Below are 15,366 nucleotides of genomic sequence, written 5' to 3' on the forward strand. Positions count from 1 at the left end.
CAGTAGACAAGCCATCTAATCTGTCCTGCCGAAGCACTGCTGTAATATTTTCCCTGACTAGCAAAGACCCCACCCACCCTTTATCCCTCTGTCTCTATCACGTCTGAAATATTGAAACCCTGGAACACTGAGCTGCCAGTCCTGCCCCTCCTGTAGCCAAGTTTCAGTAATGGCTATGATGTGATAATTCCATGTGTCAATCCAGACCCTCAGCTCGTCTGCCTTTCCCACAATACTCCAGGTTTTGAAATATACACACCTCAGAAGATTATTACCACCACACGCAACCTTGCGATTTGTGGCTTTGCATGAACTACCAACATCATTTATTTTTACCCAGTTCCACCATCTACTCTGGCACTCTGGTTCCCATCCCTCTGCCAATCTAGTTTAAACTATCCCCAATAACACTGGCAAATCTCCCTGCAAGTATATAAAATTATCCTTCACCTTGACTGCCAACGCAACGTCTTGTCTTCTTTTAGCCCTGCTGATTTCTTTCTTAAGTATTTTGTGCACTTTTTATACTCCTCAAGCACCTTACTTGCTCCTTGTTGCCTATATCTGTCATTCATCTCTCTCTTCTTCTTTTTAAGAGTTACAATATCCCTTGAGAACCAAGGTTCCTTATTCTTATTCACTTTGCCATTAATCCTGACAGGAACATACAAGCTCTACACTCTCAAAATTTCTCCTTTGAAGGCCTCTCACTTAGCAGTCATATCCTTGCAGAGAACAACCTGTCTCAATCCACGCGTTTTATATCCTTTCTCATTTCTTTCAAAACTTGGCCTTTTTCCAGTTTAGAACCTTAACCCGGGGACCAGATCGGTCTTTATTTATCATCAAGTTGAAACTAATGGCATTATGATCACTGGAACCAAAGTGTTCCCCTACACACACATCCGTCACCTGCCCAAACTCATTTCCTAATAGGAGATCTAATATTGCATCCTATCTGGTTGGTACATCTATATATTGATTTAGAAAACTTTCCTGAACATATTTTACAAACTCGAACCCATCTAGACATTTAACAGCATGGGAGTTCCAATCAATGTGTGGAAAATTAAAATCCCCTACAATCACAACTTTCTGTCTCCTGCAGTTGTCTGTTATCTCTCCCCAGATTTGCTCCTCCAATTCTCGCTGAATGTTGGGTGGTCAATTATACAACCCCATTAATGTGGTCATACCTTTCCTGTTTCTCAGCTCCACCCATATGGCCTCGGTAGACAAGCCCTCTAATCTGTCCTGCTTGAGCACTGCTGAAACATTTTCCCTGACTAGCAATGCTACCTCCCCACCCTTCATTGATCTGTTCCTACCACGTTTGAAATATTGGAAATCTGGAACATTAAGCTGCCAGTCCTGCCCCTCCTGTAGCCAAGTCTCACTAATGGCTATAATGTCGCAATTCCACGTGTCAATCCAGGCCCTCAGCTCGTCAGCGTTCGCCACAATACTCCTTGCATTAAAATAGAGACACTTCAGAAGATTATTACCACCATAAAAGAGTCTTTCTGACTTTGCATGAACTTTTAACATTATTTATTTTCACCCCCGCTCCACTATCTGCTCTGGATCTCTGGTTCTATAGAACGGACTTGATTAAGCTGGAAAGAGTTTAGTGGAGAATGACCAGTACGTCACTGGACTAGGATGTTGGGTTTTCTGTTATATGGTTCGTCTGGGAATGTTTGCCCTGGATAATTGGAGCTTGAAGGGTGACCTTACACACGTACTTAAACATAATCAGTGGCGTAGATAGAGTAGATGGTCATAGTCTTTTTCCCGGAGTAGGGATGTCTAAGACTTGAGGGAAGAAATTTAAAATGGACCGAAGGGGCATTCGTTCACGTGGCGGGTGATGGATATATATTACATACAGCCAGAGGAGGCAGTAAACACAAATAAATTTAAAGTTGAGAGGATGTGGGCAGGGAATAGGATAGAAGAATTCATAAGGGAAATTTGGGAAAAGCTGTGGGAAAATGGTGCAAGCACAAAAGACATTTGGATCAGCATTAATTAGCTGGGCCGAAGGACCTGTGCCCAGGCTGTAATCTGTGTTTCATTATCCCCGGAATCAGAGTTGAGCACCATTACAATGTCTGCTGGGGACTGAGACATTTGGGCATTGGCTATACCGGGTTTTCCATCAGAGATCCTGGGAATTTTAAATCCAGGTATCAGATCATCTTAACAGGGAAATATTGAGAACTCACATTCATCATTTGTACACAGCCCAGACATGGATTCGGGTATTAAAACACCGAAGCAAACCGCATATTTATCCAGAATGAGATGTCATCTGATCCTCAGCCATTCTCAATGCTGCCAATGTTCTCGGCTAGGCTACAGAAAACAGATTTCGAAGATCCCCTCGTCTGCTTTCCGCAGCAGCCAGGAAAACCAGGAGAGAGTTGATAGCTGCCCTTCCAAACCCAGAAATGCTCGTTTATCACACAATCTCTGAATTCATACCTCTGTCCATGCTGATTGTGACAGGATTGTTGATTGTCGTCCTCTTGTTCGCACTTTGGTCCCAGAGAAGGAAAGCTCCACCTGCCGGTGATACCCTGAATTACAATCAAGCAGAATGTGAGTCAGAGAGAGTACGATTACAGTACTTTGCAAATAACAGTAGCGCCATCCCCTGTATCAGAACATCCGTTTGCTTAGGGACAAAACATACCCTGTTAATATCAACAGTCAATTTCCTTAAAATAGACTCTATAAACAATAAACTCTTTTGGACATTCATTAAAATAGTGATCTGGTGGGGGTGGAAACAAGAATATAACCGGGTTATGTTGTATAGGTGATTGTTAACTACTACTCTCTGGATATCCCACCAATTGCAAAGTGGTTTAAGAAGGATAAAGGATTCTGGGCTGCATAAATAGAAGCACAGGCACAGATAAATTGAAGGTAGTTACTTTGAAAAAGGCTGGTTCCTCCCACAACTATCACAAAGATAAAGGATCTCAAGACAGGGCAGAAAGGAGACAGAAAACAATTTTGACGATGAGAAACTTGACACATCCAGACAGCTTACATTTGCTCTGCTCAGAACAGATACGATAATAAAGTAAGCTGGTTAAGATGATTTAAATCTAGAGAATAGATTGGGGAAATGTTAAATGGTAGAATTGTAATGACTTGGGGATATCGAATGAGGTTGATTTGTAGGAGACCTGAAAATTTAAAAACAAACGAGTTTAGAGTCTGTAATGTAATTCCAGATGCTCCAGTGAAGGCAGATTCAGTTGCAATTTCCTGTGATAGGCCCATTTCCCTCCTGGCCTCTTCATTCCATCTACAAATCCCAACTGCTTCTGGAATTATACAATTGTGCCTGCCTCATCCACTTCCTCTGGCAATTCCCTCCACATAATCACCAACCTCTACATGAAACCGTTGCTGCTCGAGTTGGTTTTGGGATCTAGTTACCACTCCTCTGCCCATTTAGATCCCCTATAAGCTACGAAAATCTTCACCGTGAACACCATCCACTAATTTTCTGCCATCTGCGAACTTACTGGTCGAGCCTTGTACATTCATATCCAAATGTTTGTAGGACAGTAAATGTTCTGGAACCAGGTGTTGCGTGTCCTGAGGCACCTGTACGTTCTACCTGATGGCAGCAGCGAGAAAAGTGCATTGCCTGGAAGGTGAGCATCTTTGATGATGGATGTTCCTTTTCTACGGATACATTTCATGTAGATAAACTCAATATTTAGGAGAACTTTACCCGTGACATACTGGACCAAATCCAGTACCTGTTGAAGGATTTTCTGCTCAAAAGCATTGGTGTTCCCCGACCAGTCCGTAATGCAGCCAATCAGCAGACTTTACACCTCACATCTACAGACGTTTGCCAACGTTTTTGCGACATACCGAATTTCCGCATACTCCTGAGGAAGTAGTGGCACTGTCGTACTGTCTTCGCAATTATATTTATATGATGGGTCTGGGATAGGACCTCTGAGAGTGAGACCCAAGAATTTAAAGTTACTGACCCCCTCCAACTCTGAGTCTCCAATGAGTACTGGTTCAGGGACCTCGGACTTCCCTCTCCTGAATTCTACAATCAGTTTCTTGGTCTTATTGATATTGAGTGAGAGGTTGATGTTATTACACCAGTCAGCCAAGTTTTCACTCTCCCTCCTGTATGCTGATTCACCTCCCCTTTTGATAGAGTCCACAACAGAGGTATCATCAGCAAACTTATATATGGTGGTGGAGCTGTACTTAGCCACACAGTCACAGGTGTAAAGCGAGTAGAACAGGGGGCTAAGTACACATTCCTGTGGTGCGCCTGTGCTGATGGAGATTGTGGAGAAGATGTTTTTGCCAATCTGATCTGAGTTGGGTCTACAAGTGAGGAAATCCAGGATCCAATTGCACAAGGATGTATTTAGTTCAGATCTTGGAGTTTGCTGAATAGTTTTGCGGGGATGGTGGTTTTAAAGGTACTCTGATAATTTTTTTTTACTTTGAACTTCCTCAGCGTCCCGTATGAGGCAAATGACATAAAGCTGCAGCTCCATTTCCTTAATGCATTCTCTTTTCACGAGGTCACTTTGTCTCTTTCACTGAGGGACAGTGATCAGACAATTAAAACAAAACAAAACATGCAGCACTCCTTCTTGGGCTGTTACTGAACAGTGGCTCGCCAAAGATAACCAAAAAAGCAAATAACAAAGTTCTACATCCCTAGATCCCAACACAGAATGGAAAGGAAACTGCCGCCCATCCAGGAACAGTGAGCATGCGTAATAACTGTTGCACCATCAGTGCAGGGGATGGCGAGGCTGAAATGAAACCTGCAAATGCTGCAGATCTGCGGTAAAATGAGAGGGGAACGCAGGATCCTGTGACTGGTGGAATGTCTCCCGTGACAATAAACCGGATCCTTATTTTAATTGTGTGGGAATATCAGATAGACTGGAAAGTCTGGAGGGAGGTTTAATTGAAGAGTACACATTTTTGAGTACCTCAGAAAAATAGAAAAGACTAATTTGTCACACAAATGGGTAACGTACACGGAAACACAGGCTGCAGTTCGGCAGGTTGGAAGAGTGGAATGGAGTCAGGAGAAACATATTCCCCACCCACAATGAAAGGACATGTCAGATGTAGATCTCACTGCCTTGTCCAAACGGGCGAAAGATGGGTGTGGTCCCAGCATCACCGTCTCATCCCCACCCCTCCCGAGGAGCAGAATAACAGGGGCTGAGCGTTAGCTCATCCCATGCGGTTTGGTGTGAAGGTCCCACAACCCGGACTGACCCCGGCAATTGTTCCGTCCAGGAAGTGGGGCGAAGGCCGCCAGTTCGATTGAGATAATGGGTCTCACTGCCCAGCATCAGACCTCCTCACTCGGGACTGGTCACAATACTCACCGATGGGAAAGTTATATCTTCACCCCGCAGTGAGTGATCCATCCTCCTGCTCCCCGCCCGGGGGTCTTTTTCTGACCCCAAAACCTATTCAACAAAGAATAGAAGGGAAAACACCGCACATCCGGGAATGGGAGCATGCGCGATGTGATCGATGCGTCATCAGAGGGGAGGACTGTCCAGGGTGATCTGCTTTGGGCTGGAGTGGCTGCACTCAGTGCAGAGTCTCGTTGTTTAAGATTTTCACAAACAACAGTTTTATTGATGTGAACTGGAAATGCCAGCAGGGAAAACACAGATTGCATCAGGTAACATAACACCTCCCGTACACAGGCTTGTCTCCTGGGGAACTGAACACTTTGACAATGTCGACTGCAGGTATCCCTTCCTCTAAAAGTGAGTGAATCATTCAGATCGTTGATCACTGAATGCATTTATGGCTTGTTGGTCATTAAAGTTCGCCCTGGGTGGTTTGGATAGAGTTGAGGTGGAGTTCGGGGTGTCACAGTGAAGGAACCGGACAGCTAAACGCTCTGACCTTGTGACAGCTAAACGCTCCAGCCACGGATGGTGCCGCGGTGAACCTCCTGCAAAGCGCAGGCGCGGTGCCGACTCCAGCTGACGCCGGCGGTACTCCTGTACGAGCGGCTGTGAGGAAGGGGCTGATCTCGGCTTTAAGTAAATAGAGGGCGGGTTGCAGTGGGAAGTGTCCGGTTTCGAGCTCCGCCGGACAGCCAGAGGCTCCGGGCTCTCCAGTCTTTCAGTCCCGGTTTTGCGCCTGAACCGGGATTGTGGGATCAGTTAGATGGGGATGTCCTTGCTGGGAGGGTGGACCTGCGTGAAGAGGTGCTGTCTATATGTGCGGGTGTGGGCTGAATGCTGGGAAGGATTTGGAGCGATTGGCACTGTAGAGGAAGGGTGGGATATTGAGCGTTATCGGACGCAGTTATTGGACGTGGAGGACGGACATGGGGCAAATTAAGTGGTAAACTAGGGAGGATCTGGTCCATTGGATCTGACAGGATATGTCAGGAAGCAACAATGTTCTCTTTATATTAATTAATTAAGTACTGTCTAACCTTGCTGTTAACATTGTGTTTGTTACAGAGTCCCAGAACCTACAAAGTCTCAGTCCACAAATCTCTAGTGAGACCGCACTTATTGTGTTCAGTTCTGGTCACCTCATTATAGGAAGGACGTGGAAGCTATTGAGAGAGTGCAGAGGAAATTTACCAGGATGTTGCCTGGATTGGAGAACAAGTCATATGAAGCAAAGTTAGCAGAGCTGGGACTTCTCTTTTTCGAGCGTAGAAGAATGTGAGGGGACTTGATAGAGGTCTACAAGATTATGAGAGTCACAGAGAGGGTGGATAGTCAGTACCTGTTTCCTAGTGCGCGAACAGCAAACACAAGAGGGCATAGGTACAAAATTATGGAGGGGAAGTTTAGGGGGGGACATCAGGGTTACGTTTTTAACACAGAGGGTTGTGAGTGCCTGGAATGACTTGCCAGGATTGGTGGTGGAGGCTAACAGATTCGGGGAATTTAACAGCCTCTTGGACAGGCACATGGATGAAAGAAAAATGGAGGGTTATGGTTAGTTTGGGTTTAGTACCTTTTTTTAAGGATTATATGGGTCGGCACAACATGAAGGGCCTGTACTGTGCCGTATTGTTCTGCGGTTCTGACCTAGACAGACATCACCGTCATGGGCTGCGAGTACAGATTGGGAATGGAGCGGGGGTGTCAGTGACCTCTGCATCAGAGAAGGACATGGGTTCGTACAGCCGTCTGTCAGATCTGAATGTTCTCACAGTGGGATCAGAACTGGTGGCATATCTGGAGTTAAGAAAATGGGATATTGCCCGACACAATCATCACATGTCCTACCAGCTAACAGGAATAAAATGCTTTTAATATAAATTTGAAATAAACGTGCTGGAAACGGTACATCAGATTGGATCTGAGGGAAGAGAAACTATGGAAGACCCAGTATCAGAACTGGACTGTCCAAGATGCTGCCCGATATGCTGAACGGTTCCAGTTTTTTTTTGTCTCTTTATCCTTTAAATGATGCACAACTATTGACTGATTACAGGATGTTTGTGACGGCCTGAACAAAGTTGCGCAAATGTAATGCCCACATTCATTAGTTTTGCCTTCATTTCAACAGAGGGATAATACAGTCGATACAGTCAATGCTCACAACATCCTCCCCACCCCACTATCAGCCTGTTACATCTACTTCCAAGTCTCCTGACAAAGATTAACACAGTGGACATTTGATAACATTGAAACTGAAATCGTAATGGCTGTCTTTACACTACCTGGTGCTGTATTCAATAAATCCTCTGGAAATCCAGGTAACAAACACCGATTTCAGAAATAACTCAGTAAGGCAAAAAACTTCGCAATGAAGACAGCGACAGAAGAGAGATTGTTAGTATAATCATTACTGTGATACAGGCTGGACAAACGTTGAACAAGATGGTTGATATATATCATTGAGGTGATAGGATACAGACTGGATAGAGGTTGAATGAGGTGGTGGGGATGAGGAGATTGAACGATATGAGAGAAGGGATCAAGCACAATCACTGATGGCCCTCCAACAATACACAGATACTAAATTAAAAATACATATTACTGTACAAAGATTCTAGAATGACAGAGATAGAATAACAGGACCTCCCTACCTACCAAATGCGCCTCAGTCCATCTCCATTTAATCACAATCAGGATTTCGGTTTGTCCTACAGAAGTGGGTGATCTCACATTTCCCACATTGGCCTCCAGCTGACCTGTTGTTCCCACTCAGTTGTTTTGCCTCCGTAACCCCGAAATCTCTCGCCAAGAGACACAGAACATAGAACAGTACAGCACAGGAACAGGCCGTTCGGCCCACAATGTTGTGCTCAAACTATTTAATTAATCAAATCGCCAACTGAACTAATCCCTTCTGCCTACACAATTTTCCCTCACATTCACGTGTCTATCCAAACATCTCTGAAAAGTCCCCAAGGTATCTGCCGTTGCCATCACACCCGGCAGCACATTCCAGCAACCCACCACTCTGTGTGAGAAAAAACACTCGCCCCTTACATCTCCTTTCAATCTAACCCTCTCACTTTAAGTGCATGCATATTGATTGAGGCATTTCTTTCCCGGGTAAAGAGTTATTCTCTATCTGTTCTATTTATGCGGCTCGTAACCTTATGAGCCTCCATCGTCTCACTCCAGTCTTTGCAGCTCTCGAGAAAACAACCGAAGTTTGTCCAACTTCTCTTTGTAGCTCATGCCCTCTAATCCAGGCAATATCCTGTTAAACCTCGTTTGCGCCCTGTCCAGGGCCATTGACATCCTTCCTGGAATGAGACAACCACAACTGTATGAAATACTTCAGATGTGGCCAAACTCACGGTTCATGAATCTTTAACAGAACTTCCTGAATTGTGAATGCTGTATCTTGTCTAATAAAGGCAAGCATGTCATTTGCCTTCTTAACCATGCTGTCAATCTGTGTAGCCACATTGAGGGAGCGATGAACTTGGGACTCCAATCCCTCTCCTCAACAACACAGTTAAGGGTCTTGCATTTATCTTTATAATTGAGCTACAAAGGTGCCAAGATAATCATAACGAATCAAATCTCACTGAGATTTCTCACGTACTGTTGAGTTTATCTCAGGTGCGCATGTATGGGGAGGTACAGGTACAGAGAACCACTGATTTGTAGCAGGATCACAGACAAATACATTCAGATACTACACGGAACATAAATTATACAATTCTGTATCATTATCAATATGGAAATACAAGTTTAATGTCATAACCATTATACAAATATATATATATATATATTGTGTCAATAGTCATAAATACTGCTTTTGTGTCATTAACAATGTGTATATATACACATTTATTCAAGGGCTGACTTGGAAATGTTGATTTGATCCCTCAGCCAAGTTATTGACACAGTTTGGGAACAACTGGGCTCCGAGCACCGGTCCCTACAACACTCACTGGGACATCCTGCAAGCCCAAGAAGGATCTGGTTATTCTTTTCTTTAAACGTGCTTCAATGCCGCCACCATCGTCCCCGTGTAGAAGAAGTGTCCTGCCTAAGTGACTACCGTCCCGTTGTACTTACAACATCATCATGAAGTGTTTCGAGAGGCTCGTCATGAGGCATATCAAGACCCTGCTGCCCCCCTCACTGGACCCCCTGCAGTTAGCGTACCGTCCCGACCGCTCAACAGATGACGCCATCGCCACCAGCTTCCACCTGGCCCTAACCCACCCGGACAAAAAAAGACACATACGTTCGGATGCTGTTTATAGACTTTAGTTCAGCATTAAACACAATCATCCTTCAGAAACTGATTGGAAAGCTGAGCCTACTGGGCCTGAACACCTCCCTCTGCAACTGGATCCCAGACTTCCTGACTGGGAGACCTCAGTCAGTTCGGATCGGGAACAGCATCTCCAACACCATCACCCAGAGTACGGGGGCTCCCAGGGTTGCGTGCTCAGTCCACTGCTGTTCACTCTGCTGACCCACGACTGTGCTGCAACACACAGCTCGAACCACATCATCAAGTTCGCCAATGACACGACCGTGGTGGGTCTCATCAGCAAGAACGACGAGTCAGCTTACAGAGAGGAGATGCAGCGGCTAACGGACTGGTGCAGAGCCGACAAACTGTCTCTGAATGTCAACAAAACAAAAGAGATGGTTGTTGACTTCAGGAGGGCACGGAGCGACCACTCCACACGGAACATCCACGGCTCCTCGGCAGAGATCGTAAAGAGCACCAAATTTCTTGGTGTTCAACTGATGGAGAATCTGACCTGGTCCCTCAACACCAGCTCCATAGCAAAGAAAGCCCAGCAGCCTCTCTACTTTCTGCGAAGGTTGAGGAAAGTCCATCTTCCACCCCCAATCCTCATCACATTCTACAGGGGTTGTATCGAGAGCATCCTGAGCAGCTGCATCACTGCCTGGTTCGGATAATTGCACCATCCCGGATCGCAAGACCATGCAGCATACAGTGAGGGTAGCTGAGAAGATAATCGGGGCCTCTCTTCCCGCCATCACGGACATTTACACTACACGCTGTATCCGGAAAGGAAGCAGCATTATGAAGGACCCCATGCACCCTTCAGACAAACTCTTCGCCCTCCTGCCGTCTGGGAAAAGGCTCCGAAGCATTCGGTCTCTCATGACCAGACTATGTAACAGTTTCTTCTCCCAAGCTATCAGACTCCTCAACACCCAGGGCCTGGACTGAACCTTGCACTATTGTCCTGTTTATTATTTATTGTAATGCCTGCACTGCTTGTGTGCACTTTACGTGGGTCCTGTGTAGGCCTGTAGTCTAGTGTAGCTTTCTACATGTTGTTTTTTTACATAGGTCAGTCTAGAATTTGTACTGTGTCATGTAACACCATGGTCCTGAAAAACGTTGTCTCATTTTTACTATGTACTGTACAAGCAGATATGGTCGAAATAACAATAAAGGAGACTTGACTTGATTTGAAGCCTTATTCGTCCTCGCTACTTCAGACGAGATAAACCCCCGTTTTCCCACGTTAATCCGTCACCCTTACAGCTCCGCCAACTCCTTGTCGATGAAGAGTGACATTAAAGAAACGAGCTTGTTGGATCTTTTCCGGAACTCGGGTTAGGAAACACGTGGCGGGATCTACGGAGGGAACTCCTAAAGGACGAAGCCCACAACCCCATTGGTTGATATGCTGAATTGTTATTTGCTGTCACCAATAAGGGATAAAAGAAATTCACGACACCTCACGACAGATACCGGGCACGCACAGTATGAATAAATCGTCTCAACGTCAGCCCGGGATTGCGATGGTGACGAAGCTCCGCGAGAGTGCTCGCGTGCGCAATGGACGGGGCGGTGAGCTGGTGCGCGCGGTAGATGGGGAGACTGTCGAGTCAGTAACAGGGAACGGGGAGCGCATCCCTCGGTCCCGTACCGCGCTGGCCAGATCACCATGGTCGATCCGTAACCCGCTGGGGTACAACATTAGCACACAAATCTCCATGTATGTAGTTAATCAATGTAGTTTTTCTTATATACTTAATCAAGTTAATGTTCCTTTTCAGTTCAACAATATAACTAATCTGCAGAAGTTGTATTGACTAACACTAATTAAACTGTCTGAACTTTTCTAATCAACACAACAAATGCATAAGTGGACCACCCTGCCCTCCGAAATTGCTACTGTTCTGATTTAAACTTCCGTTACGCATTCCCCCATGTTCATTTCGAAAACAATTCAACCACACTCTTTATAAAGAAACTGGGCTTTGAATGGAATCAAAGGCTTTAATTTCACTGGCCAGTGAGTACAAAGAGTTCGTAACTCCCGTGATTAACACCAGCAAGAAAAATAGGAGGGTGAGAGAAGGAGTGACGGGGGTGGGGTTGGAACTGTTGATGCTTTTCACTACATGATGACCTGTCCACAGCCAAACCTCCCACAGCCCCTCTGAGCATTGTATCTTAATATCGTCTCCTTCATGATCTGACCCAACACGCTGCTTCCCATCCCGAAATGACTGAGGTTAAACCGACTCCAGCAGCTGTAGCAGTCCTGGCTGCAAAAACATCCGTTCATCTCAAGTACAGATATAACCCATGCCTTTGCTACAGGGTCAAACAGGAACATTGCGAAACCTGTTTCTGCTTAATCACAGATTCACAGGTTTGACAATTTATTGGTAGAAAGATACTTGATGACGCCAGGCTAAGTACATGTAAGTTATTCGTTGACATTTGCTAGTTAGGACTGAATGAAATGTGGTGCTGGGACATTTGGCTTCAAGAGGGTTTGTTCTTAGCAGAGGCTTCCACGACGATATACTCGAGGGCAAGTATATCATTGCAGCTTGCAATAGACAGAGGAGTCAATGACAAGTTGCTGCAGTTCATGGAAATTCCACATTTCTGCAATCACTACAGCAGGAAGCAGTTGCGGCGTCTTATATTGCGAGGAAATTCTCACTGCGTTTTGAGATTATTATGACATAACACAGACAAGCAAGGAAACATTATAAGTGAAATGAACAAACAATATGAGAAGTTTGAAATGGGCAAAAATATGAGGGAAGTGCGTGGCTTCACGGAGCTGATGCTGACAGCACATTTGCAGATCTGGAGTGATTGCAACTGACATAACTGACACTTCCACATTTATACAGCTCCGCTCCAGCTATTTCCTACCTGCCTTGGTACAGAACTGTAATGTCTAAAGGACCAGTAAATGAGTCTCACCAAACTTTCTCCGGACTGAATCAATGGAATCAATGAAGGTTTCTCTCCAGTTGATGCCCTCCGTCCTCGGGTTGGTTCAGTTGCTGCTGTTCCCTCATCTTCAGTTGTGGTTTACTTCCAGTCGTTGGCTTTTCTTCCAATAAATCTCTCTCTGCAGGTCTAACTTTAATCAGAGAGAATAGAGTATGTTACTAGTACAAATGAGAACAAAGCATGAAACTGAAATTTAAATATTGGACGCATATATCATGATCCGAGTGAAGGAATCCCTAACTGTCCCTCACACTTTACAAGGCCTGACATGGGGTGTAAAAGAACAGACACAAAATGCTGAAGGAACTCATCAGGCCAGGCAGCATCTGTATGTCGACGCTGCTCTCTTCCATAGATGCTGCCCAGCCTGCTGATTTCTTCCAGCATGTTGTGTGTGTTGCTTGGATTTCCAGCGTCTGCAGATTTTCTCTTGTTTGTGATGGGATACAAAGAAGTCATCGCTCAGTCATAGTATAAGATACAAGTCATAATACATCGGAGTAGAATTGGATTACTCGGTCATTCTAGTCTGTGCCTTAATCAATCATGGAGGATTTTTTTTTACCAACGTTGTATTCGTGCCTCCTGCTACAACACTCAACCTATTTAGCAACCCAGAATGTGAATATACCCAATGATAGCCTCCACCACCCTCTGTGGCATCAAATTTCACATTCACCCACCTTTGTCTGAAGAAATTTCTCTCAACTCAGTTTTTTAGTGAAGCTTCTTTATTTCTGATGCAGTACTCTCAGATGTCCGACTCTCCGTCTAATCAATACACCCTGTCCATTTCCACTGCATCCAGACTTGTTTGTGTAAATCATCACTCCCTCTCTATCTTTCCCCACCCGAACACTATCCCTGTGAACTGCACTGAACACAGGCCCAGGGCTATCATTGCTCCACATGCATAAAGATTATGATTCCTCAGCTTATTTTATGAACCCTGTTAGCAACAACTGTACTGAATACATCTCCATTAAAAACAGGACATTTGGTTCAAGGATAATGTACTGGGAAAAATCTGGTTTCTTTACTCTTCTATTAACTCTCACAAAACGAGCGCAGGTGCACTGGTCCATTCACAGAAGATTTAAAATGTTCCAGCGTGAATGTAAAAAGAGTAAGTGGAATCACTAGAAACGCTCAGCAGGTAAGGAATTGCTGTGGAGAGAGGAAAAAAGTTAGCGATTCAGTGTCCTAACCTTTCGTCAGAATGGATTCATTCAGTTTTTAGTGGAAAATCTTGGGGTGCTCTCCATGGAGCGGTAGGGACTGAGTGAAGATCTATAGAGGTGTATAAGATTATGAAAAACATTGACAGACAGGCAGCATCTTTTCGCTTGTTAGAAATGTCTAATACCAGAGGCCATGCAATGAAGGTGTGAGGGAGTAAATGCAATGGAAATGTGGGGGTAAGTTGTTTTACTCAGAGAGGTGTGGATGCCCGGAATGCGCTGTCTGTTATGGTGGGGGAAGCAAATACATTGGAGACTTTTAAGAGACGTTTAGATAGATTTGTGTGAGGAAGAATGAGAGGATATGGACATTGTGTAGGTAGAAGTTTTTTGGGGTGGGTGTTGATTTACTTTTCAGCTGGTTTGCCACACCATTGTGGCCGAAGGGCCTGTTCCTGTGATGTACTGTTCCATGTTCTGTTCCATCTTCAGTGTCTTGAGTTTCTCTTTGACTCCCACTGGCAGATAGACAGGTGACAGTGAAGAGGAATTTCCAAATGTGAATTGATTTCTGAAACCCCGGTCTATTTCTACTGTTGCAAACACTAAACAGCGTATTTATTCAGAGCCTCTCCCTGTGAGGGATGGAATGGGAACTCATTCTCTGCTTTGCTTCCAAAGGAAATTCAGAACCAAACATCTGAGCACAGAACAGAAATACTCGCTCAACATCTCATAAACCCGGACAACTTGATCCCCGGTTCATTTTATCTGGGTCAAAACAAGTATGGTATCCCAGGATCCAACCTCAGAGGGTCACAACCCTCACCTAGAGCTTCGCACATCTTTTTCAGATCTCACACTGAGAGATTCACGGTACCAATATCCAACCCCCGGAGACGTCTGCTTCATTGCGGAGGAGGAACATCCAGCCGCATCTGTAAAAGAAGCGACGTAGACCGAAGCCCAAACACTGACAGTCCCATATTTCTGGAGCCTCCATCCCAAGATTGTATCTCAAGCACCAGCTCTCCCAGGGCTCTTTGCTGCCGGTAATATGCAACAGTGTCTGAGGTAATCCCAGTTCAAAACCTTACACTTCCACACCAACCCGTGACAGAAATGGAGCCTGATGATCCTTTGTCTGGACGGGGATCAGCCGGGAAACATGGACACTGGGTCACGAAGAGCGTGCTGATACATTTCAACTTTTCTCCGCAGTTACATTGAGCAGATTTGTTCATTATTTTACTGGTGAGAGTGATCAAGCCCAGGTCAATTAGCAGCCACTTTCCCCGTCGTGTAACAGGAACAAAATGTTTTAAATATAAAATTGAAAATATAGCACTGGAAACTCAGTACAGAGATTTTTTTTTTGTTCTTTTGATGCACAAAACACTGACTGACTGCAAGATGTTTGACACACTGAACAGAATCCCATAAA

General features: G+C 44.8%; 1 protein-coding gene across 5 annotated transcripts in view; it reads right to left on the reverse strand.

The window, feature by feature from the left end:
• LOC132389627 (NACHT, LRR and PYD domains-containing protein 3-like) overlaps positions 1 to 15,366 on the reverse strand; it is a 52,072-nt gene that overhangs the window by 29,397 nt on the left and 7,309 nt on the right. Inside the window, exons 2-3 of one of the 5 annotated variants that reach the window (XM_059962133.1) lie at positions 12,709 to 12,871; positions 2,488 to 2,582 (exon numbers count right to left, since the gene is read on the reverse strand). In XM_059962133.1, the coding sequence (XP_059818116.1) occupies positions 2,488 to 2,497 (10 nt within the window). In that variant the 5' untranslated portion in view covers positions 2,498 to 2,582; positions 12,709 to 12,871. Of the gene's footprint in view, positions 1 to 2,487; positions 2,583 to 5,411; positions 5,755 to 8,620; positions 8,749 to 12,657; positions 12,872 to 15,366 lie in introns of those variants that run through there. The other 4 variants (XM_059962138.1, XM_059962135.1, XM_059962137.1 and 1 more) reach the window with 4 other exon arrangements.

This window comes from Hypanus sabinus, unplaced genomic scaffold, assembly GCF_030144855.1.
Source record: "Hypanus sabinus isolate sHypSab1 unplaced genomic scaffold, sHypSab1.hap1 scaffold_62, whole genome shotgun sequence".
In the NCBI taxonomy this organism is placed as follows: Eukaryota; Metazoa; Chordata; class Chondrichthyes; order Myliobatiformes; family Dasyatidae; genus Hypanus; species Hypanus sabinus.